Source organism: Dromiciops gliroides, chromosome 2 (assembly GCF_019393635.1).
Source record: "Dromiciops gliroides isolate mDroGli1 chromosome 2, mDroGli1.pri, whole genome shotgun sequence".
NCBI classification, from domain to species: Eukaryota; Metazoa; Chordata; class Mammalia; order Microbiotheria; family Microbiotheriidae; genus Dromiciops; species Dromiciops gliroides.
In genome coordinates, this window is record NC_057862.1 from 232,775,715 (window position 1) to 232,800,148 (window position 24,434).

General features: G+C 38.8%; 3 protein-coding genes across 3 annotated transcripts in view; 2 read left to right on the forward strand and 1 right to left on the reverse strand.

Moving 5' to 3' along the window:
- SNW1 (SNW domain containing 1) overlaps positions 1 to 6,848 on the forward strand; it is a 26,209-nt gene extending 19,361 nt beyond the window's left edge. Inside the window, exons 10-14 of the mRNA XM_043984184.1 lie at positions 630 to 771; positions 2,661 to 2,757; positions 4,197 to 4,314; positions 5,855 to 6,018; positions 6,109 to 6,848. Coding sequence (XP_043840119.1) covers positions 630 to 771; positions 2,661 to 2,757; positions 4,197 to 4,314; positions 5,855 to 6,018; positions 6,109 to 6,307 — 720 coding nt within the window. The 3' untranslated portion in view covers positions 6,308 to 6,848. The remainder of the gene's footprint in view (positions 1 to 629; positions 772 to 2,660; positions 2,758 to 4,196; positions 4,315 to 5,854; positions 6,019 to 6,108) is intronic.
- Positions 6,849 to 12,308, reverse strand: LOC122741095 (SRA stem-loop interacting RNA binding protein). The gene is made up of 4 exons (XM_043984186.1): positions 12,073 to 12,308; positions 9,027 to 9,085; positions 7,477 to 7,584; positions 6,849 to 6,963 (listed from the first exon to the last, which is right to left on the reverse strand). The coding sequence occupies exons 1-4, from the start codon at positions 12,158 to 12,160 to the stop codon at positions 6,898 to 6,900; spliced, it is 321 nt and encodes a 106-aa protein (XP_043840121.1). The 5' UTR covers positions 12,161 to 12,308; the 3' UTR covers positions 6,849 to 6,897.
- The window catches only part of ALKBH1 (alkB homolog 1, histone H2A dioxygenase), a 39,584-nt gene continuing 27,437 nt past the window's right edge, over positions 12,288 to 24,434 (forward strand). Inside the window, exons 1-2 of the mRNA XM_043984185.1 lie at positions 12,288 to 12,452; positions 19,028 to 19,136. Coding sequence (XP_043840120.1) covers positions 12,288 to 12,452; positions 19,028 to 19,136 — 274 coding nt within the window. The remainder of the gene's footprint in view (positions 12,453 to 19,027; positions 19,137 to 24,434) is intronic.

Genomic DNA, 24,434 nt, shown 5'->3' on the forward strand with positions numbered 1-24,434 from the left:
TTTGAGATACCAGTTTAACACCTGCTTTGAAAAGATTGCCAATCCCTATTTTACTAAACTCAAATAGCAGAAGCTCCTAAATTTGGGTTGGTTTTTTAAAATTTGTTTTCGAACCATAGGCTTTGTTGTGAATTAGAAATAGTTATCTTTGATTTATTATTTTTGTTGGTTTTGTCTTTATCTTTCTTGATGAAATTTTTAAGATGGCATATTTCGCTCTTCAAGTACTTTAAGAAAGGAAGGTTATTTTCATATCACATAGTGAATATTTTTTATTTTTTTACAATGTAAGTAAGTTGACTATTTGAGTGCTTCAGTTCCTATGTGCCATGAAAATAAATTTTAAAATCCTTAACAACCCAAATTACAGAAAGAAATAGCTGCCATTTTATTGTGCCCTATTTTACAAATGAGAAGAGGATCACAGAGGTGAAGTGCCATGTCTTTTAGGTTACACAGCTAGTAAATAGCAAAGCTAAGACTCAAATTCAGGTCCTTCTGATTATATTTTCTGCTTTTTCTATTAATTCAGGCCTTCCTGACTTTATATAGCCTTACAATTCATCAAATTCTCATTAACAGTAAACCATAAATATTTGCACTTTTTAATATAACGATTTGACTGATAGGCTCGTGAGGCAGTGGAGATGCGGGCTCAAGTGGAGAGAAAGATGGCCCAAAAGGAAAAAGAGAAACATGAAGAGAAGCTTCGAGAAATGGCCCAGAAAGCTCGTGAGAGAAGAGCTGGAATCAAGACCCATGTAGAAAAAGGTTTGTCAGCCTCATGCATAAGGGAGGGGTGCGTGGCAGAAATTGGGGTGAAGGTGGCAGAAATTAACCATTAACAAAAAGACATTGAGTCTTGCTTTCAGAATTATTTCCCGGGCCAAGCTTAACAGTATAGCAAGTAAGTATAGTTAGCAAATTCCCAAATTGTGTTTGTGTTTTCACATCTATTCCCTAAAAATCATTATTTAAGAAAGTTTTTGTCTTTTATACTTTTTCAGTATGTTAAGGATTTGTGATCACATTGATGCAGGTCTTTCTACCATCAGCAGACAGCAATCAATTCATGTCTTCTCATCATGTGCAGTTCCTAACAGTGTTCTTCAATAGATAATCCATCCAACATTCCCTCTCTTAGATTTTTTTTTTAATTGTGTGGGTGTCCATATCAGTAACAAAACCAACAGAAATCATATTATCTCAATAGATGCTGGAAAAGCTTTTGACAAAATACAGCACCCATTCCTATTAAAAGAACACTAGAGAACATAGGAATCAATGGAGGGGCAGCTAGGTGGCTCAGTGGATAGAGCACCAGCCCTGGAGTCAGGAGTACCTGAGTTCAAATACGGCCTCAGACACTCAACACTTACTAGCTGTGTGACCCCGGGCAAGTCACTTAACCCCAATTGCCTCACTAAAAAAAAAAAAAAAGGAATCAACGGAACTTTCCTTAAAATGATAAGTAATATCTATCTAAAGCTATCAGCAAGCTTTATCTGGAATGGAGATAAGCTAGAAGCCTTCCCAGTAAGATCAGGGGTCAAGCAAGGATTCCCATTATCACCTCTGTTATTCAGTATTGTACTAGAAATGTTAGCTATGGAACAGCTAGGTGGCGCAGTGGATAAAGTACCAGCCCTGGATTCAGGAGGACCTGAGTTCAAATTTGACCTCAGACAATTGACACTAGCTGTGTGACCCTGGGCAAGTCACTTAACCCTCATTGCCTCACCCCATCTCCAAAAAAGAAAAGAAATGTTAGCTCTAGCAATAAGAGAAGAAAAGGAAATTGAAGGAATTAAAATAGGCAGTGAAGAAACAGAAATATCACTCTTTGCAGATAATATAGCATGGAGAATTCTGAGAATCAACTAAAAAACTACTTGAAATAATTAACTTTAGCAAAGTTGCAGGATATATATATATATTTTTTAATTGTATGGGTACCATTAGAACACTAGGGCTGTCCATGTGTTGCTCCCTTACTCTATTGCCAGTTTACCTCCTTTTATCATTTTACATTTTCTTCATGATATCCTTTGTGCTACTTCTTGAGTATCAGTCATCATTTGGAAAAGCCTTCTTGTTTCTAACAATGTCCTTTTGGATCTTCATAACATTTTATATTTCTACAACAATATTTCAAAATAGAGCTAAATATGTTAGCAACCACTTACTATAAAGGCAATTATGAAGACAAATTTTTTTTTTAATAGTACCATTTTTGGGGGCAGCTAGGTGGCACAGTGGATAGAGCACTGGCCCTGGAGTCAGGAGGACCTGAGTTCAAATCCAGACTCAGACACTTAACACTAACTGTGTGACCCTGGGCAAGTCACTTAACCCCAATTGCCTTGCTTTAAAAAAAAAATAGTACTATTTTTTAAAGGCAGAAGTTAGTGTAACCTAATTCATTCATGAATTATGTTTATTCTCTGCCTAGACATTAATTTTGATAAATCATTGTTCTTAATATTTAAAGTTCTTACTGAACTAATTTTTCTGGATGTTGCAAGTATGACTAACAGACTGATACAAAATTAACTTGGGGCTAATAAAATTCTTGCCTAAAGTAGGTAGATTTTCTGTGCTTTTTTTTTTTTAATGTTGCTCTGGGTATAGTACAATAATGAAGCATCTTCTCTCTATAGAGGATGGGGAGGCTCGGGAACGAGATGAAATAAGACATGATAGACGCAAAGAGAGACAGCATGACAGGAATCTTTCCAGAGCAGCTCCTGATAAAAGGTAAATTGCGGCGGGCGGGGGATTAAAATGCTTTTTCATACAATACAGACAGATTTGGCCTTGCAATATTGATATATTTCCTAGGACCTTTAAACCTTTCATTTCATACAATCAAGCATTTTGAAACATTTCCCATGGTGTAGTATAGATTTGAACTGCATAAATAATGGCATGGCATTATGGTTCAGTAACGCTTTAGATTTTCAAAGCATTTTCACAGAATTCATTTTAGCTCTCTATATGGGGACATATAATCCTTACTTACTCTCAGGGAGCTTACAAGCTAATGGAGGAGATGTCACATAAATTTAGAGGTATATATATAATATATACGATATACATTGTATATATTATGATGTAAAATGCCATCCACCTCCAAAGAAAGAACTGATAGAGTATGAATGTAGATCAAAGCATACTTTTAAAAACTTTATTTTTCTTCGGTATTTTTTTTTGAGGGGGAGAGGTTGGTCTGTCTCGTTTTATAACCTGATCTATATAGGAATGTTTTGCTTGACTGCATATGTATAAACTATATCAAATTGCTTGCCTTTTCAATGAAAGGGGAGAAGAAAGGAGAGAATTTGGAACTCAAGATGTTAAAAATTGTTTTTACATCTAGTTGGGAAAAAACAATTTTTAACATTCTTTTTTTTTAACATTTTGAGTTATTGAGTCAAATATTAAATAGATAAAAGAATGTTTCATATCATAATTAGAAAGTAACATGACTCAGTCTCAGTTTTATAAACTCTGAAAATGGCATTGGGAATTGAATGTAAGCTCTAAGCATTCATAAAGTTAATGTATGCTTATTTTTCAAAAATCTATAGTTAATTCTGAAATTGTCACTGTATAGAAATCATTTTGAGATTTGAACTTTTAGTGAAAGTGAAAATTTCATTAAATTTTCATTAAGCTCTAAGCCCGAAATAATACTAAACAATCCAATCATTGGCATGTCTTTTATCTTTTAACATTCTGGTAAGAGAAGAGTTAATAGTTTTGGCCACATTAAGTAATGAACTAATTTGAACTTCTTTTAAGAGATTCAAGTAATAAACCAAATTTGCACTATATTGATCCTATAGCAACCTTAGTTCTTTGACACAAGAAGATAGAATGCATTCCACAGCAATTGTGTCCCAGCATGCACTATAGGCTGATTATTTGCATTATTAAAGAATTACATTTCAGACTGCTAGTCCTTTGGCATTCCTTCAAGTTATCAAGAAGGCCAAATTGTAAAGCTTTACCTTCTCTAATGATCATGAATCTGAAATATTGTAAAGGTTGCTGACCTAATTATTTAACATCAGAGAATGTGTTCATAAGGTATGAACATTCATTACTTACTGGTTGTTCTTAAGCTGAAATATTCAATTTGTTTATGTAATGTTTATGAATTCAGGTGTATAAATGGTAACATTTTAATGCAGGTCAAAACTACAGAGAAATGAGAATCGAGATATCAGTGAAGTCATTGCTCTTGGTGTGCCCAATCCTCGAACTTCCAATGAAGTTCAGTATGACCAAAGACTGTTCAACCAGACTAAGGTATTTGTTTTGTGTTGTTTGGGGTGGGGGGGCACTGTAGTACTTTAGCAAAGCATTATGTTGTGCCAAATCACAAATTGGGTTATGGCATGCAATGGGCAGGGGAATCATATTGGTTACTTCATAAGTCATTGGGTAAGGTTCTAACTGATTAGAACAAAAATGAAGTTTACTAGTTACTTTTGAAAACTCAACCCCTGATTTTTTTATTTCTAAAACGAAGGCAAAAGTCTATAAAGGCCATCTCTAGCACTTATTTGTGTAGCCATGAACTTAGCACAATTTCTCAGCCTCATTTTTCTTACTTTTTGAAATGAAGAGGTGGAACTAGGTAATCAAAGATACTTTCTACATTTAATTGGCATTGATACCTGTTCCTAAGTAAGTTAATTTTCCAGATTAAAGTTTGCTTCCTAAATAAGCACTGAAAAGTAAAAACTCAACTCTTTAAATGATAGATTTTGCTTCAAATGTACTCCATTCTTCCTTGCCTTATTACACCAACCATTTGTAGGCCAGAGGATTTAGAACTAAAAGGACTTTAGGAATCATCTGGTATAACTGCCTCATTTAACAATTTAGGCCTTGAACAAATTTCTGCCCCTAAATCTTTCCTATCACATTGTATCAATTTAATCTTTTCTTGATAATTCAAGGTTCATCATACGCACATTTATTGTACCGTGTCTATATATATATATATATATATATACACACGCTCAGTAGCTATTGAGAAATGGTCATCTGGGGGCAGCTAGGTGGCTCAGCGGATAAAGCACTGGCCCTGGATTCAGGACCTGAGTTCAAATCCAGCCTCAGACACTTGACACTTACTGTGTGACCTTGGGCAAGTCACTTAACCCTCATTCCCCCCTCCCCCCCCAATGCCAGGGTCGAGAAATGGTCATCTGCCTTGGGTTTTATGAATTAGAATTACTGTACTTTATAATAGGCTCACCCATGGTAGATCTGGAAGTAACCACAAACATCTAGTCGAATCTTTTTTTTTTTTTAAAGTGAGGCATTTGGGGTTAAGTGACTTGCCCAGGGTCACACAGCTAGTAAGTGTTAAGTGTCTGAGGCCAGATTTGAACTCAGGTACTCCTGACTCCAGGGCCTGTGCTCTATCCACTGCGCCACCTAGCTGCCCCCAAATCATATTTTACAGATGAGCAACTAAGGCCTGAGGTTAAGTGACTTGTATAGGATAACACATTGTCAGAGGCAGGATTTGAACTCAGGACTCCAGTCACTGTTACTTTGCTGCTTAATTCATTCTCTTCCTTTTGTAGCTCTTCCTAGCAGTTACATCATACTGTTATCAAATGGTCTTCTTTCCAGGTTTTGATTTTGTTGCTCTTAATTACTTGTTAAGTGAGTAACCTTATTTTGCAAACAACCCTAAGTTCTGGGTAAGGACCTGAGAGAATTTACATAGGTACCTTTTTTACTATGGATTTGTACAAAGAAAGCACCTATTTGAATTAAAACTTTTCTAGATGCTACAGATTTTTCTTTAGTCTTATCCATTCTTTCACAGGGTATGGACAGTGGTTTTGCTGGTGGAGAAGATGAAATTTATAATGTTTACGATCAAGCATGGAGAAGTGGCAAAGACATGGCCCAAAATATCTACAGACCCAGCAAAAATCTGGACAAAGATATGTATGGTGATGACCTAGAGGCCCGAATAAAGACCAACAGGTAGCAAAAGGCACTATTCAGTTCCAGTGTTTAAAATAATTGTTCAAAGTAGTAAAAAATGACAACTTATGGTCTTTGATTCTCTCCTAGATTTGTTCCTGATAAGGAGTTCTCTGGCTCAGATCGTAGGCAGCGAGGTCGAGATGGACCAGTTCAATTTGAGGAAGATCCCTTTGGTCTGGACAAATTTTTGGAAGAAGCCAAACAGCACGGAGGGTCTAAAAGACCCTCAGATAGCAGCCGCCCTAAGGAACATGAACATGAAGGCAAAAAGAGGAGGAAGGAGTGAGTAGGGTAGCCTCAAAGAGAATGAACTGTTATCCTTAACTCTGATGACAGTGGTCATTGGGGGATTCTATGTAAATGGTCAGGATGAAAACCAAATCTGGGGTTGTAGATCCCACTACTTTTTATTACTGGGGCTGAGGAAAAGGAAGGTACGTTTTAAACTAGTCTGTTTCTTTCTAAAGGAGGTGGGCCATATTATCAGTGTAAGGCTTTTGCTTCCCCCTCAGTCAACCCACCTTTCCCCTCCCCATTAGCATTGGCAGAAGAAGCTCCATACTACCCAGCATACCAAATTAAGACTATTATATCTTTAGTGACATTAGTTTTGGGGGATTAACATTTCATAGTAGAACTATTCCTTGTACATAACATTTATCATCAACCATGCTGAATAGTTGGGGGAGGTCTTCACACGATGGAGCTGTCCACTGCTTGTTGAATGTTTGCCCCCATTGTGTGTGTGTGTGTGTCTAGTTTTATTTTGGAATGGGAGAGTCAGCTTCTGTGTGGTGCAACTGTTTTAAATAAAACATTTAGATAAATTTTCCGTAGCATAATGTTTTTATTTCATAATTTATCAATACATTTATACTAATTCAGATCGTTGTTCTGCTCCCTCATATCTTGAGGTCTGTGTTTTTGGCGGTGAACATAGACCTGGAAAAGATGCAGATTAGCACTGCTATGAAAAGCACGATAAAGTTGAAATAACCTCTCAAGTATTCCTTAAAGGGGGTGGGATGTTAAGGGGCTGACTCCGTAAATACAAAATGCAAAAAAACAACAGCATTGTATTTTTCTTGTGCTTCTCTGAAATAAAGCTCATTTAGTTAAAATAAGGTAATGCAGCCAATTATCTGGTCATCCTCAATGTTTTACTAACCCAAAAAGTCTCTGTAGCTTTTCCACAGGCACTGGCATGCAAACTATTTACTTTAGAGATTTTAATAAACATTTATGCTGTGTGAGCATAACATGTCCATATCCATGAAACTGCTGAATACATATCCCCATATCTGGTTAATCAGTGGAAAGGGAGCTCTGCACAACTTTACTAAAACCTGTGTGCTATCTGCTGGCTTCATGCTACTACCATTATTTTCTAGAGAAGCAAGAGATCTGACTTCTACATCATCATTACCATTAACGACAACACAGAAGTGCTCTTACTTTGACTCCATCAATGACATGACTTTCTTGATGTAATGCCCTTTGAAGTTCTTCTTCTGAAGAAAATCCAACCCAACAAAAACCTTTATGAAAGCCTGTTTCTTTTTCCTAAAAGGCAAAATAAGGAAAAAAGTTAACTTGTAAGTTTGAATTAATGTTGTATAATCTGTTAGATATTCTCTAGTAGTGCTCTATTTGATCAAGTTTCAGTCTCTGCTAAAATCAAGGTTCTCTTTGATTCTAAATAGTCACAACATTCTGAAAAGTTCTAGACTCAAGCCACACTTAACATAAGTCAAGGTAAATCTTGATTAAAGATAAATTCTAGGGGCGGCTAGGTGGCGCAGTGGATAGAGTAACGGCCCTGGAGTCAGGAGTACCTGAGTTCAAATCCGGCCTCAGACACTTAACACTTACTAGCTGTGTGACCCTGGGCAAGTCACTTAACCCCAATTGCCTCACAAAAAAAATTTAAAGATAAATTCTAGCTTCCACTCCATTAGTAACTTAATAATTAAGCTTTAAAATTTAAATCCTCCTGAATTTTATAGACCAGTGACAGTATGTTTATGCAGATATCTTATCTATCTAAACATAATCTCATTTATCTGGCCCTTATTATCCACACCAGATTTATGTTGGTGATTTTGCATTTAAAGACCTCCTCTATCAAGAAGGCTCTCTTTACCACCTAAATCATAACACATAAGGATCACCTTGAAATGGGGAGATTGGAAGAGATATGACAGCTGTCTTCAAGCCCTGCCATATAACCTATGTTGGTACATAGGTCTCACTCTGGTCCTTTGCAGTTCTAAATCCACAATCCTCTAGGTACAAACATAAAAGTAATTTAATAAAGGGCAGCTAGGTGGCACAGTGGATAAAGCACCGGCCCTGGATTCAGGAGTACCTGAGTTCAAATCCGGCCTCAGACACTTCACATTTACTAGCTGTGTGACCCTGGGCAAGTCGCTTAACCCCAACTGCCTCACTTAAAAAAAAAAAGTAATTTAATATCTCCTGAAAGTACAGAATGAACGTTTGAGGCCAGGAAAGGCAATATGATCAATCTAAAATTTCCTTGTGCCTTCTGCCAAGTTTTGAGTGGAACAACAAATTTATATCCTGATTTGAGGGCTCTAAAAGGGAAAAATAAAGCAGTAGGAAATTAATGTTTCATTGATTCCAATATACTACTGTGTATCTTAAACTTTTTTTTGGGGGGGGGGGCAATGAGGGTTAAGTGAGGCCAGATTAGAACTCAGGTCCTCCTGAATCCAGGGCCAGTACTTTATCCACTGTGCCACCTAGCTGCCCTATCTTAAACTTTTTAGACTTTTTAAGTGGTTCACAATTTTACTACAAGCAGCACTATTACAACTACAGGTTTGTGCTCTAGAGCTATAGCACATAACTATAAGCTAAAGCTTCTTGGATAATCATCTGATTTTATCAGTAGAACTTTCGATAGATTTATGCCATTACAAATTGTTTCTGCACAGCTGATGTGTTCTGGTTAAAGAATCAAGAAAATAGTCAACACTCACAAATGGTAGGAAACATCTTTTCACAGTGCCAAATTGACTGAAGTGTTCTTTGATCTCATCTGTGGGAAGAAAAAAGTAAAAAAGGCAAAAGTTATTCATTTTTAGATTTCCCATCACAGGACTGTATAGCCTAAAAGAGTTTTAACTATATCCTAGCCCAGGAATCCAATGTTCTTAGAGCTACTTTTCATTTCCTTGAGGGCTTTGATGCCCTCCCCCCAACCCACCCCCTCAAAATGATGTACAATAAAATCCAGTAGGGTTTAGGGTGGCAGGGTTCTATTCCATGGCAAATCACCTGCAGGTATGGTTACGTAGAGCCGCTACCCATCTGCACTAAAGCTATTAACTTCCCAATAAAGCACAAATACCTAACCCTGACATTCAAAATCTTTGCAGGCTCTTACTCCAAATAACCTTTCTAGCTTTATCTGAAAATCTGCCCTCTTCTTTATTCCCCCATTCTTGTTCTCTCTTAACTGGAATACTGACCCTACCATTTCAGGCTACATCTTGAATACTCTATTTAGTTAGGGACACTAATTCTGAAGGATGTTGTAAACTGCAGAATGTCCTAGGAGTGGCAACCAAGATGGGAAGGGTATTGAGCACCTGAGTCACAACACATAAGGATCATCTTGAAATGGGGAGATTGGAGGGGACATGACAGCTTTAAGTCCTGCCATACAAACTGTATGGCTGTATTGTACATAGTTTGCATGTTGTTTTCTCCCATTAGAATGAGCTTAAGAGAGGGTCCTGGTTTTTTGCCTTTCTTTGTATCCCCAGAGATCAGCACATAGTAGGCACATAATGACTGCCATTTAGAAGAAAGATTAGACCTATTTTGCTTGGTTCCTGGGCATAAGTAGAAGCAAAGTCTAAGCTGCAGACGTAAAATTTAAGTATCATGTAAGGGAAAACCTACTAACATAATTAAAGCACAAGTAGAGGAGGCTGGCCTTTACTAATGGATGACCATTTGTTAGGAATGGCATGGGGGGGGTAAGGGTGGGAAAGGGAACCTGTATGAATAGAGAGGTTGGAGTACAAAGCCTCATTCCCTTCCTACTCGATTCTGTGATTCCACTTGCTGAAATTTTAGGCATGCTTTAAGGCCCTGTTCAATTCTACCGTTTCAATAAATCCTTCCCTGACCACTGCAGCTGAAAATGATCTTGCCTCCTCTTCATTTAGTTGGCATTATTTTTATGGATACAGATCACATAATTTACCTTCAATGATCTGAGATTTTGTTTGGGTGCAAAATGGTAAGAAGATTGGTACTGAGTCTAGAGTTAAGAGAAGACCTGTGTTTGAATTCTGCTTCTACAACTTATCTGACCTTGGATAAGCCACAATGTCATTTTTATCTTTTAAAATGAGCTCTGGACAAATATCTCTCTAAGGCCCTCATTTCTGTTCTGTCTTGTACATGGAAATACCTTTTATTTGGTTCTTGTTAAGTCCAAAATTTTAAAATAGAATGAAAATTAAAAGCACTACATTACATACCATGCTGGGTTATAACATTCTTCCCAATAAAACAAACTCCTACCCTCCCCCAGCCAGGCTGTGTTGAGATTAAATTGTGGGGCAGCATTGAAGTGGAGAATGCCAGGGAAGTTTCAGAATGCCAAATTAAAACCTGGCCTAAGACAATCACTAGCTGTGTGACCCTGGGCAAGTCATTGAACCTGTTTGCCTGTTTTCTTATCTGTAAAATGGGGATTATTATCCCTAGCACCTATCTGGCAGGGTTCTTTTGAAATGAAATACTTGTGGGGCAGCTAGGTGGCAGAGTGGATCGAGCACCGGCCCTGGAATCAGGAGTGCCTGAGTTCGAATCCGGCCTCAGACACTTAACACTTACTAGCTGTGCGACCCTGGGCATGTCACTTAACCCTAATTGCCTCACTTAAAAAAAAAAAAATACTTGTAAACCTCTTAGCACAGTGCCTGGTAACAGAGTAAGCACTATATAAATGTTAGCTGCTATCATCATCATCATCATCACCCAGCCTGTTTGTTTCAGAAGCAGGAGTGAGTCCCCAGCTCTGTCTAGACTAGTTCTTAAAGTAGTGGTCAGTGTGTGGATTTCATTGAGTGCCTGAACTTGGAAGGGGCAAAAAAAACCAAAAAACCCCACATTTTTATTTGCACTAACCTCTAAAGGAAATTCAGCGTTTCCTTCAATTATTAAAAAAAACAAAAGCCCAAAACTTTATTTTGACAAGGTTCACCAGTCTGCCAAGGTGTGCCTGACAAAGCTAAAAGTTAAGAACTCCTTTTATTTATTTATTTTTTTGATGAGGCAATTGGGGTTGTGACTTGCCCAGGGTCACACAGCTATTAAGTGTCAAGTGTCTAAAGCCGCATTTAAACTCAGGTCCTCCTGAATCCAGGGCCAGTGCTTTATCCACTGCGCCACCTAGCTGTCCCAAGACCCTCCTCTTAAAGGAGACAGTACCCCACCTAGTTGCTCCAAGCCCTCCTCGGCAAGAAACATCTCCGGTTGGTGCCATTCGGCTGGGCGATCGGGCCTCATCCAGTCACCTTGCGGGGCATGGCCCAGGGTCCTCTTCCGCCTTCTAACCTAAAACCTGTAGTTTCTCTTGCCCCGCATTTCGTCTCCATGGCCTTCCAGTACTACCTAAGCTCTCCTTCAGCGCGAGGAGTCATTTATTCCTTTTTCTTTGGGTTTGCGGTTCCTCGCTAGTCGCAAAGCGGCAGCAGGGATAGAGTGGAAACCCTGAGTCCTGAATTCAAAGCCTAATTCAGGCCTTTACCTAGCTGTGTCCGCCTCAGTTTTTCTATCTGTAGAACGGGAAGATACCACAGCACCTACCTTCCAAGGGGCTGTGAGGATAAAACGGAACGTCTGTACGGCGAGTGGCACACTTTAAAGTGCCATGTAAATGGCCAGCCATCATTAGTGACAAAGGCTTCCGGGGCGAGATCGGCTCCCCACACCTCCCCCTGCCCCATGAAGTGCCCGAGAGCTCCTGCAAACCTCCCGGGCCACCTATCCCCTGCAGCTACTCACTAGCGGCCGCCGTCCAGGGAATGCGGTTGACAAAGATCGTGGCCAAATGTCGCACCGCGGGTGAACGCAAAGACATCTCGGCCGCCATGGGGGAAGCCTGCAGCTCGTGTATGCGAGACCCGGCGGCCACACGCTCACCGCTCCCAAGGTGAGGAAATCAGTATTCCGGAAGTGGAGCCGGCGATGTCCTTCCGGGTCAAGAGCCCTTTCGGGGAATGATGGGAACGATGGGGAAGATGGCTGCCCTGGCCGCCGAACCTGCAGAGGACGCTTTTCGGAAACTCTTCCGTTTCTACCGGCAGAGCCGCCCTGGGACCGCCGATATGGGAGCAGTGATCGACTTCGCCCAGGCTTCTCCCTCGCAGGGCGCCGGTCACAAGGTACTGAGAGAAGGGGGGCGGGACACGCAGCCTTTCCTCCGGTCTCGTCTAGCCGGCTTTTCCTCACGTCCGCTCAGGGGCCCGCCCCTTCCGACGGCCCGGCTGGCTCAGCTGGGCCGCCGCAGCCGCCCGGGGTGTTGTAAGGGTTTGGGACCCAGAAACCTACCCGAGACCGGCGCGAGCTCTCCTTCCATGGTGCAGATTCTCCGTCCATCCTCGGCGCTGATCGCCCGCCCGTCTTATTCCTGGCCGGTCTTTTCAGGGCCACAAAGCGCCCGACACTTAGTAGGCGTTTCATAAATGCTACTTGATTTGACGCCGTAAGCGCCCAGGACTTCAAAAAGTGGTTATATGAACTACCCGGTTACTTTATGAATTATACGAAGAGGGGCTGCTGGGTGTCGCAGTGGACAAAGCACGCGTCCTGGATTCAGGAGGTCTTGAGTACAAATTCGGCCTCAGACACTGGACACTTACTAGCTGTGTGACCCTGGGCGAGTCACTTAACCCTCATTGCCCCGCCCTGCCAATTAATAATTATACGAAGAGTTATACGAATTACTCGGTTACCCTTCATTAGTGTGAGGCCTCCATCCACACGTATTTGTTATGAACGGCTTGGTCCTGAATCAGTTGTCACCGGGGGAGGGAGAGAATTTTGGACAGAAAATACAATCTCACAATAAAAAAGAAAACCTAAACACAGATTAAACTCCTGACCTTGGAGGGGGATACAAGGTTCCCCGCCACTAACACGTTTCAAACATTCCGTAGACATTTGAGGCATAGGCAGCATAACATGTTTGCAAGCTATGTCTTGGCATCTACTGATATTTTAGTGTCTGGTTGGAGCCATTTTCTAAATTTAGAAGATAAATCATGATTTTGTTGAACGTATATATTAAGTTTCAGATATCCAGAGATCTAGCCCAGAACCAGAGATTAAGCAGAATATTTATCTCAGCAGCTACAGTAGGTATCAACAGACATTTATACACCAAATTTTATATGCTTTACTCACTTAAAGACCATTTACCTGTGGGGTTTTTGTTTTTGTTTTGTGGGGCAATGAGGGTTAAGTGACTTGCCCAGGGTCACCCAGCTAGTAAGTGTCAAGTGTTTGAAAAAATTTTATATGCAATTTATATAAGCTATAAACAGATTGGAATAATGGCAAGAACACTGTACTTCAGACCTGGCTATACTGACTATAAATTTAGGCAAGTTAGGCAACCATTCAACATTATTTTTCTCATCCCTAAAATAGAGATAATACTTATACTACCTACCCTACTGATTTCTTCTAAGTTTCATAAACCACCCTGTCATTATGAGCTTTTATTGCTGGAGTGGTTTGACATTTCTTTCTCCAGTTCATTTTACAGATGAGGAAACCGAAGCAGATAGGGTTGAGTGACTTGCCCAGGGTCACACAGTCCAGATTTGAACTCATCTTCCTGACTCTACCTAGCTTCCTCTCCAGTATAACCCTATAGCTAATTAAAAGCAATAAACCTGAATCATGGAGAGGAGCTATTACATTGAAACATTCTGAAAGCAACAAGAAGTGACAGACTGACAACAGCAGAGGAGGACATAGAAACTAAAAAGCAGGAATAATTTTGTAAGCCCAGCAGTCTGGGACCATTTCATATATGGTCAGACAGCCCTTATACATTTCCTTTTTTCTTTTCTTTTTTTTTTTTTTCAGGACAATGAGGGTTAAGTGACTTGCCCAGGGTCACACAGCTGGTAAGTGTCAAGTGTCTGAGGTCGGATTTGAACTCATGTCCTACTGAATCCAGGGCCAGTGCTTTATCCACTGTGCCACCTAGCTGTCCCAGCCCTTATACATTTCAGTTTGACCTGAGTCTCTTGTCTCCACAGTAATAAGATCTTAATGTTTAACAAAACAATATCTTCATCTGTTTCATCCCGTTTTGTCTGTTTCATCCTTGATGGCATCAGAATTGTGTTCCTTCTAGCATGGACCTCCTCTTTGTGTACTCAGAATAAACCAGCTGCTATTCCCACCTTTGTTTTCTTTAGTGTCATCTCTACTTCTTGCCACATTTTGGCAAGTGTTGCTAATGCATCAAAATGTGGCTCCACTGTCATTGATAGCAAAACGAGTTTGTTTTAGAAATCTTGACAGATTTTTTCCAGTTTTCAAGTTTGTTGTCTTCCTTTCAGTTATGTTATTAAATGTTCTTGGTATGATATGGCTTGTTTGAGGCCCCATGATGCTTGCTGTACATTTGTTTTACTTTTAGCTACTTCTTTCTCTTTTATGAGGTGATACTTTTTTTTTTTTTGTGGGGCAATGGGGGTTAAGTGACTTGCCTAGGGTCACACAGCTAGTAAGTGTCAAGTGTCTGAGGTCGGATTTGAACTCAGGTACTCCTGAATCCAGGGCTGGTGCTTTACCCACTGTGCCACCTAGCTGCCCTGAGGTGATACTTCTTATAATGTTCCACCACATCCTTCTCTATAAGATTTTGTAAATCAGAGGTAACAAAACACCATTATTTGGCCCACAACATATCTGATTGTGGCCCAAATCAGGTTAAAATATAATTTGGAAATATTTTTTAAAATAAATAAAAATACAGTAAAACATACGTAATGTTAAGAATACACACAAGAACAATACAAAAAAGGTCTTAACATCACCTATAACCATGATGATATTACTGATTTCTAGATCATGCTGGAGAATCCAGTCAAATGGGCCTTAGGAAGCATTACTAACAATAAGGCTAGTGGAAGTGTTGGAATTCCAGCTGAGCTATTTAAAATCCTAAAAGATGATCATCTTTTTTTTTTTTCCATTTTTAATCCACTTTATTTTTCCTGTACAGGTAATTAGACTGGTCTCCTTTTTTTTTTTTTTTAATGAAAGTATTTTATGGGGCAGCTAGGTGGCAAAGTGGATAGAGCACCGGCCCTGGAGTCAAGAATACCTGAGTTCAAATCCAGCCTCAGACACTTAACACTTACTAGCTGTGTGACCCTGGGCAAGTCACTTAACCCCAATTGCCACACTAAAAAAATAAAAGTATTTTATTAATTTCCAGTTACATGTAGAGATAGTTTTCAACATTTGTTTTTATAAGATTTCCAATTTCAAATTTTTCTCCCTCCCCTAAACAGTAGGTAATCTGATATAGGTTGTGTGTGTGTGTGTGTGTGTGTGTGTGTGTGTGTGTGTGTGTGTGTGTGTGAATAATAACATTAAACATATTTCTGCATAAGTCATGTTATAAGTGAAGAATCAGAGCAAAAAGGAAAAACCTCAAAAAAGAAAAACAACAGCACCAAAATCAAAAGAAATAGTATGGTTCAATTAGCATCCATATTCCACAGTTCTTTTTTTTTTTTTTTGGATTTGGAGAGCCTTTTCCATCATGAGTCCTTTGGAACTTTCTTGTACCGTTAGATTGGTGAGAAGAATCTAGTATATCACAGTTGATCAACACATAATGTTGATGATACTGTGTACAATGCTCTTCTGGTTCTGCTCATCTCACTCATCAGTTCATGCAAGCCCTTCCAGGTTTCTCTGAACTCCTCCTGCTCATCGTTTCTTACAGCACAATAGAATTCCATTACATTAATATACCACAACTTGTTCAGCCATTCCCCACTTGATGGGCAGCCTCTCAGTTTCCAATTCCTTGGAACCACAAAAAGAGCAACTATAAATATTTTTGTACATGTGGGTCCTTTTCCCTTTTTTATGATCTCTTTGGGGAAAAGACCCAAAAGTGGTATTGCTGGGTCAAAGGGTATGCACAGCTTTATAGACCTTTGGGCATAATTCCAAATTGCTTTCCAGAAAGGGTTGGATCAGTTCACAGCTCCACCAACAATGCATTAATGTTCCAATTTTTCCACAGCTTCTCCAACTTTTATTATTTTCCTTTTTTGTCATATTAGCCAATTTAATAGGTGTCAGGTGGTACCTTAGAGTTGTTTTAATTTGCATCTCTCTAATCAATAGTGATTTAGAGCATTTTTTCATATGGCAATAGATAGCTTTGATTTCTTTATCAGAAAACTGCCTGTTCATATCCTTTGACCATTTCTCAATTGGGGAATGACTTGGATTCTTATAAATTCTATTGTTCCCTATATATTTTAGAAATGAGGCCTTTATCAGAAGTATTACCATAAAAATTGTTTCCCAATTTTCTGCCTCCTAATTTTGGATGCATTGCTTCTGTTTGTACAAAAACTTTTTAATTTAATGTAATCAAAATCATTCATTTTGCATAAAAGATGATCATCCTAAAGTGCTACACTTAATATGCCAACAAATATGGAAAACAACAGTGGCCACTGGATTGGAAAAGATCAGTTTATGTCCCAGTGCTAAAGAAAGGCAATGTCAAGGAATTTTTCAAATTACTGAATTGCACTTGTTTCACATACCAGCAAGGTTATGCTTAAGATTCTGCAAACTGGACTTTAGTAATATGTGAACCAAAAATGACCAGAAGAACAGGCTAGTTTTTGAATAGGCAGAGGAACTTGAGACCAAATTGCCAACATTTGCTGGATTGTAGAGAAAGCAAGGGGGTTCCAAAAAAACATCTACTTCTGCTTCATTGACTACAGTACAGGTTTTGACTGTGTGGATCAGAACAAAATGTGGCAAGACCTGAAAGAGATGGGAATACCAAGTCATCTTACTTGTCTCCTGAGGAACCTGGATGCAGGTCAAGAGGCAACAGTTAGAATTGAACATGGAACAACTGATTGGTTTAGGATTGAAAAAGGAGTATGACCAGTCTGTATATATTGTCACCTTATTTATATAACTTATATGCAGAGTACATAATGTGAAATACCAGACTGCATGAATCAAAAGCTGGAATTAAGGTTGCTAGGAGAAATATCAACAATGTCAGTTATGTAGATGATACCACTTTGATGGTAGAAAGTGAAGAATTAAGAAGCCTCTTAATGAGGGTGAAAGAGAATAGTGGAAATTTTGGCTTGAAACTTAGCATCAAAAAAAACTAAGATCTTGTTAGCTGGTCCCATCACTTCCTGACAAATAGAGGGAGAAGAAATGGATGCAGTGTCAGATTTTATATTCTTTTGCTCAAAGATCACATTTGGTGACTGTAGCCATGAAATTAAAAGATGCTTGTTCCTTGGAATGAAAGATATGGCAAATCTGGACAGAATACTAAAAAGCAGAGATAGCACCTTGCCAACAAAGGTCCATGGAGTCAAAGCTATGGTTTTTCCATTAGCCCTATATGGCTGTGAGAGTTAGATTACAAGGAAAACTGAGCACTGCAGAATTGATTTCTTTCCTATTGTGGTGCTAGAGAAGACTTTTGAGAGTCCCTTGGACAGCAAGAAGGTCAAATCAGTCAATACTAAAAGAAACAAATTCATTCTATTCACTGGAAGGTTTCTATACCTTTTTACTGACTGTCCCCCATGCCTAGAATGCTCTCCCTCATCTCTCTTTTTTTTTTTTTTTTTGGCAGGGCAATGAGGGTTAAGTGACGCCCAGAGTCACACAGCTAGTAAGTGTCAAGTGTCTGAGGCCAGATTTGAACTCAGGTACTCCTGAATCCAGGGCCAGTGCTTTATCCACTGCGCCACCTAACTGCCCCACTCTCCCTCATCTCAACCTCATATCTTGACCTACCCTTTTTTTCTTCATGACACAGTTCAAGTGCCACTTTCTACATGACGCCTTTTCCGACCAGCTGCCCCAAGCCCCAGTTGCTAGTGTCCTACCTCTTTAACTATATTGTGGTTATTCTTACATATACTTATATCTAAAAGTGATTTTCAGTGGTGGAATATAAGCCCCTTATATTTGTACCCCCAGTGCTTCAGACATAGTAGGTACTTTAAAATACTTGATTGGTTGATGAACCCTGAGGACTTTGTTAAGTACCAACTGCATTTGGCATGTCCAATATAATGAGATTATTCTGTGAGCTACCATGCTCAGAAAATAAGGATGTGTGGTTATGTTAAATGCCACCAAAGCATTATGCAAATCTGATGAGTGTCCCTAACCTAAGTATCCTGAGGTACTCTAGTTTGTGTTTTATTAATTACCCTTTATACTTCAGTTAGATGGAAGATATCACTGGGGAAAAGTGACAGATAAAAACAATCCAAGAGCCCAAAATTATCTTTTTCCATAAATAACAGAAAGTTTCTCCTAACTATTTCTCTTGTGGTATAGCAGAACGGCAACTGGAATTTGAGTAAGAAACTAGGATCTAGATTCTAGCACCAGCACTAGCTGTATGACCTCAGAGAAGTCACTTTCTATTTTTGAACCTTAGGTTCCACACTTATAAAATAAGGATAATGTGCTACCATCCTCTCCATCCCACCTAGGTAGTTGTGTTCAACAGAAGAGGTAGGGTATGTGAAAATGCTTTTTAGTCATAAAGCACTATTTAAATGTAAGTTTTTTTATCATTGTTATTTGCCTCAGAAGCATCTTCTTTGAGGTCAGATGGATAAGTTATTTTCCAGAATGTCATTTTCAGCATTTTTTGGCAATCTGACTTCTGTTGCCTTCCTGCCAGGTATTCAGGTCTCCACTAAGTGTGTCCTCGGTCAGTGACCAAGATGCGTGTAGAGCAGGACTCCAGCCAGTCAGCAAGTGGAAAGCCTATGGCTTAGAAGGCTATCCAGGTAAGCTCACCCTTTCTAGATGAGGTGCAATCCGTGAGGAATCAGTTAATGAGAAAGACAGATAGATACGTAATTTCCCTTGCAAAACTCAGTCTAAAATTCTGCCTTTGATTTCTTTGACAGGTACTATATCTATAATTTCATTGGTATAGGGATCTCCCAGAGGGACTCCCACCAGCAATGCAGTTTGGCACCTTCTCTGAAACTAATTTTCTTAGAAACTTACTTAGAGCACCGAGAGCTTAAGTGACTTGTCCAGCAAACAGCCCGTGTATGTCCGAGGCAAATTCAGGCCTTTCTGACTCAAAGGCCAGCACTGTATCCATTCTGCCATCTGCCATTCTTGACTTAGAACAGAGTAGGGACTTTTTCATTATGTTTAGCTAGATCCCCAGTGCCTAACACAGTGCCTGGTATGCAGGAGGTATTTAATAAGTACTTGTTGATTAATTGAAATAGCTATTAGAAGCCAGCAATTCCTGGCTCACATGCCAAGAATATTTGCCAAAGGAAAGACAAGTATCCACAATATTATGCCTTTACAATAGATACTTTGCCATCATTTCAAACTTCTGGCTCTTCTCCCTTAGTCACCTTCCTCTCTGGCAAGGAAAGACATCATGAAAGGTATAATGTTGTTCCTTACTTCCACCACAAATTCTGCATACTTTCTACAATCCTATTTTTTTCATATACCTTCAGACTGTGATGACAACTTAAAATAGTTGGTGACACTAGATATTAAGAGTTGAGCATAGAATTGCAGTGTCTGAAGCCAGCAGTTTTGATGCCCTGTGTAGAGTCTAGAATTCTGAATTCTAATACTGTATGTAGAACCAAGTTGCTTAATTTCACACAAGTTACAAGTAGAAAAACCAAGGTTATAGATAGAATCAAGTGAAAAAAACACCATTGAACTATCTTCCACAGTATTTGGGCCCCTGTGTACATTGATCATTGTAAAATATTTGGGGAAAATTGCCCATCCCATTTCTAAAAGAAATAGAATTTAGATGTAACAAAACTGAACTTATACTTTTATCATTGTCCAAAAGAAGAAAGTAGATGTATTTTTTAGAGCTTGGTATTTTTGTATCTCTGTAAAATGTAGGAACATGATATAAGTCTGGGTTTGTTTTGTCGGTGGTTGGTCTTTTTTAGTTTTATGTATGGTAACACAGACCTTCTTAATGAGATCCTTGGTTATTTGAGAGGTTCACCTACATTTCCCAGTTAATAAATGGTCAAAGTATTTGAAAAGGCAGTTTTCTAAGGAAGAAATCCAAGCTATTAATAACAAGAAAAAATGCTCCAAATCACTAAAATTAGAGACATGCGAATTAAGGTTCTACCTTACACCTATCAGATTGACAAAGTTGATAAAAAAGGAAAATGACAAATCTTGGAAGGACTACATTAGAGAAACACAAATCCTTTTTTTGGTAAAGCTGTGAATTGTGGTATAGTGATTCTGGAAAGCAGTTTGGAACTCTGTCTCAAAATTTATTAAACTATGCATGCCCTTCTAGGTCTCTAGATGAAAGAGATTAAAGTAAGCAAAAGATCCCCTGTATGTACAAAAATAATAGCATTTCTTTTTTGTGGAGGTAAAGAACTGGAAACCAAAGGGATACCCATTAATTGAGTTATGGCCAAGCTAATTATAGCATATGAATGTAATGTAATGCTATTATGCTGTAAGAAATTATACAAGAGACAATTTCAGTGAAACCTAGGAAGACTTTTATGAGCTGATACAGAGTAAAGTGAGCAGAACCAGGAGAACAATACAGTAAAAACAAACAACTTTGAAAGATTTAAGAGCTTTGATTAATGCAATAGCCAATTACAATTCTAGAATATCAGTGATAAAGCATGCTGCCCACCTTCTCCCAAAGAGGCAATGGACTTGGGCTATAAAATGAGACATATTCTTTGGACGTGGCAAATGCAGAAATTTATTTTTCTTCACTAAATACATTTGCTACAGGAATTTTGTTTTCCTTTTTGGTTTTTTGGGGGGATTTTTTGGTGGGGCAATGAGAGTTAAGTGTCTTGCCCAGGGTCACACAGCTAGTAAGTGTCAAGTGTCTGAGGCTGAGTACAAATGAACTCAGGTCCTTCTGAATCCACGGCCAGTGCTTTATCCACTGCACCACCTAGCTGCCTCCATTGTTTCCTTTTTTTAAACTGAGAAGAAAGAGACAGGGATATGGAAGGGAGAGAAAATAGATAGTTTTTGAAAATACAATATAATTTAAATTTTGTAAAAAGCAATTGAGAAAAACTAAATAGATGAAATATTACTATTGCTTACATTATGACATGCAGTTGAAATAGTTCATTAAGTTAATGCATCATTAATTCTTGGGGTGATAGGCATTGCACATGGAAAATTAGTTGGTCCCAGAATTTTTTTAAAGGGAAGTGGCAAAGAAGAGAACAAACTATTTACTATGTGCCAGACTCTGTGCCAAGCACTTTACAAATATTATCTCATTTGAAGATTCCTTCATCAGAGGAAAAGGATGTTAGATTATCCTTGGGAAATTGGTTAGTGCTTTCTATGATCCCAGCCTGCTTCTTGATCAGTGACTGATTTTTTTCAGCCCAAGAATTGTACCAAGGATGTTAGAATCTAAGAACAACAAAACCCAAAGGACAGTGGAGAGATGTATCGTGTTCTTAGATGGGCTGTGGCATATTTCCAATGATGACCTAAGTTTGAAAAGTAAGAGATGTTGTGGAAGATATTATAATTAGAAATGGGCTGGTCCCATAGAAAGAACAAGTGATAACAGATGGGTAGTTTAAGTAACAGATAGCTACCTGCTAAATATTACAAGACCGAGAAGAGAGCCACCAGCATCTTGACTGGATCTTCTTGGAAGGGTCTACGGTAGAATGTGTATGAGAATTAGAGTGAAAAAGCCTTGGTGGATTACAATTTGTACCAATTCAAATACCCACATTGAAGAACTCACAAATCCATTGAAGTCTTTCTAAAAAAGGACCTTATGGGGGCAGCTAGGTGGTGCAGTAGATAAAGCACTGGCCCTGGATTCAGGAGGACCTGAGTTCAAATCCAGCCTCAGACACTTGACACTAGCTGTGTGATCCTGGGCAAGTCACTTAACCTCAACTGCCTCACCAAAAAAAAAAAGGGGGACCTTATGTAAAGTATGTGGAGTGCCAGTGTGGAAGAAATATGAATGGAATGGAATGATAGCTCTTATATGTGTTATTATTATTTTCTATTCCTGATGCTAACAATACCTTTGTTTTAAGTTAACTGAAGAAGAAAATCTGTGAGCTGTCTTCTATATACTTTATATTCACATATACTTCAGGACTGCCCTTTAACTTTTACTCTATTTTAGGACTCGATGCTCTGTGTTTGTTTCTTTGCAGAATCTATAACATTTTTGTTCACTACTAACAGCTGCATTTTTATTTGCTGCATACCAGGTTTGGGGTTTTTGTGTCTGTGTGTGCTGGTGCTGTTTTCTAGCATTCCATAAATATTTGAAATTATCCTAATAAAATTTCTTTTGTCTTCCTTCTTATAGTAAAACCTTTTATGCTCACCATATAGTCGCTTATGGCTTACATAATCAGCTCTTTTAGATGCATTTTATATGTTCATCCCAACAGCCTTCTTCATCTTATTCTTTATTTCTTTTACCAGTAGATCATTAAACACTGTGCTGCCTAGATAATAGAATTCTGAAATAGTTTTCATTTCTGTAGTCTTGGTGAAAATCTTTGGTTATATGTGCTTTTCATTGATACTGATACCCAACTTGGTTGGACATTTGGCTTATAGTCACAGTGCTGTGCTGATTACAGAGTAATCTATGATTTCTTTCATGTTATTTTGTGTGAATATTTTAAGATTAGTCATAAATATAAATAAGCTCCTGAATGACTTGCTGTTAAAAGATATTTTAGGAGGTTTAGAAGCATAATGTTAAACTGCCTTCTAGTATTTTCCAGACACATTACAGAGTGGAATCTAGTATTGGATGGGAGGTTAGGCTACATGTCTTCTATAAAAGACTTGTATTTGTATCCTTATGGGGGATATTATATTCTGTTTTCAATAAATTCAGCTATCATTTATTACATCAATTATGGCAAGACGCCATGCTAGGAGCAGAAACGAAACAGCCACTGTCTCAAAGAACTTAGAGTCTCCTTGGAAAGGAAGGGAGGAGATAGGTTATAACATGTGTGCAAAGATGTAAAGTAATTACAAGAGGGAAAAATCACTATAACTGGGTGAAGAGGGCTAGGGGGCAGCTAGTTGGCGGTGGGGGGGGGGGACAACGAAAATTTGCCATGAAGAGAGTACTTGAGCTGATCCTTTAAGAAATTTCAACAGTGGATTATGAGAGTCAGTGAGAAGGAGAATGCACTTCAGGAGTGGGGGACAGTAGTATATGTAAATGCACAAAGGCCAGAAATAGAGTCATGCTCAGAAAACAGCTAGTCATCCATTTTGAAACATGGAGTTCATATGAAAGAAGTCTGGAAAGGTAAGTTGGAGAGCCTTAAATGCAAAGTTGAGGAATTTATATTTCATCCTAAGGGCAGTAGGGAATGCTCTTGGAGTTTGAGCAAGGTTGTGACCTAGGAAGATTATTTTATCTTAGAGATAAGAGAAACTAGAAGTACATGGCTATTAAAGTAGTTAAGATGAAGAGAGGTTTATCATGAACTTGGGTGGAAAAAAAGGAGATAAATGTGAAAAATATAAGCTTAAAATTGGCCAGAATTGACAACTAGTTGCATATAGGAGGCGAGGGAGGAGGAAGGGTCAAAGATGTCCCTAAAAGTACAAACCTGGGGGTAACTGAGTGGATGGGGCCCTCAACAGAAATATGGCATTTTGATGGAGCTCAAGTTTAGGTGTGAAGATACATTTTATTTTTTAACATCTTGAGTTTGAAATTCCTATAGAACAATGAAAAGGATGTATTTAGGAGATTTTTATTTTGTATTTCCTTATTTTTGCCTTCTGAATGACAGGGAGGGTAAGTAATTTGGCAAGAATGTGAAAAGAGGGCCCACAAGCCCTTCGTGAAGCTTATAGAATGGACCAGGGAATACAAATCATACCCTTGTTCATTAGCCAGTGAGCACAGGGGAAAGTAAGGGAGAAGAGAGAGAGTCTGGGGTAGGAGACTCCATCCTCTTCTAGAATGAGACACTTGCCCTAGGTAAAAGTCATCAGCCATGGGGCAGCTAGGTGGCACAGTGGATAGAGTACCGGCCCTGGATTCAGGAGGACCTGAG

Bases quoted from the DNA above. Each gene is read 5' to 3' on its own strand.
- LOC122741095 (XM_043984186.1), bottom strand. From the start codon at position 12,160: ATGGCGGCCGAGATGTCTTTGCGTTCACCCGCGGTGCGACATTTGGCC. The intron at 9,086-12,072 runs GTGAGTAGCTGC...TTCTTCCCACAG, and splicing joins TCCCTGGACGGCGGCCGCTA to ATGAGATCAAAGAACACTTC. The intron at 7,585-9,026 runs GTGAGTGTTGAC...TTTGCCTTTTAG, and splicing joins AAAGATGTTTCCTACCATTT to GAAAAAGAAACAGGCTTTCA.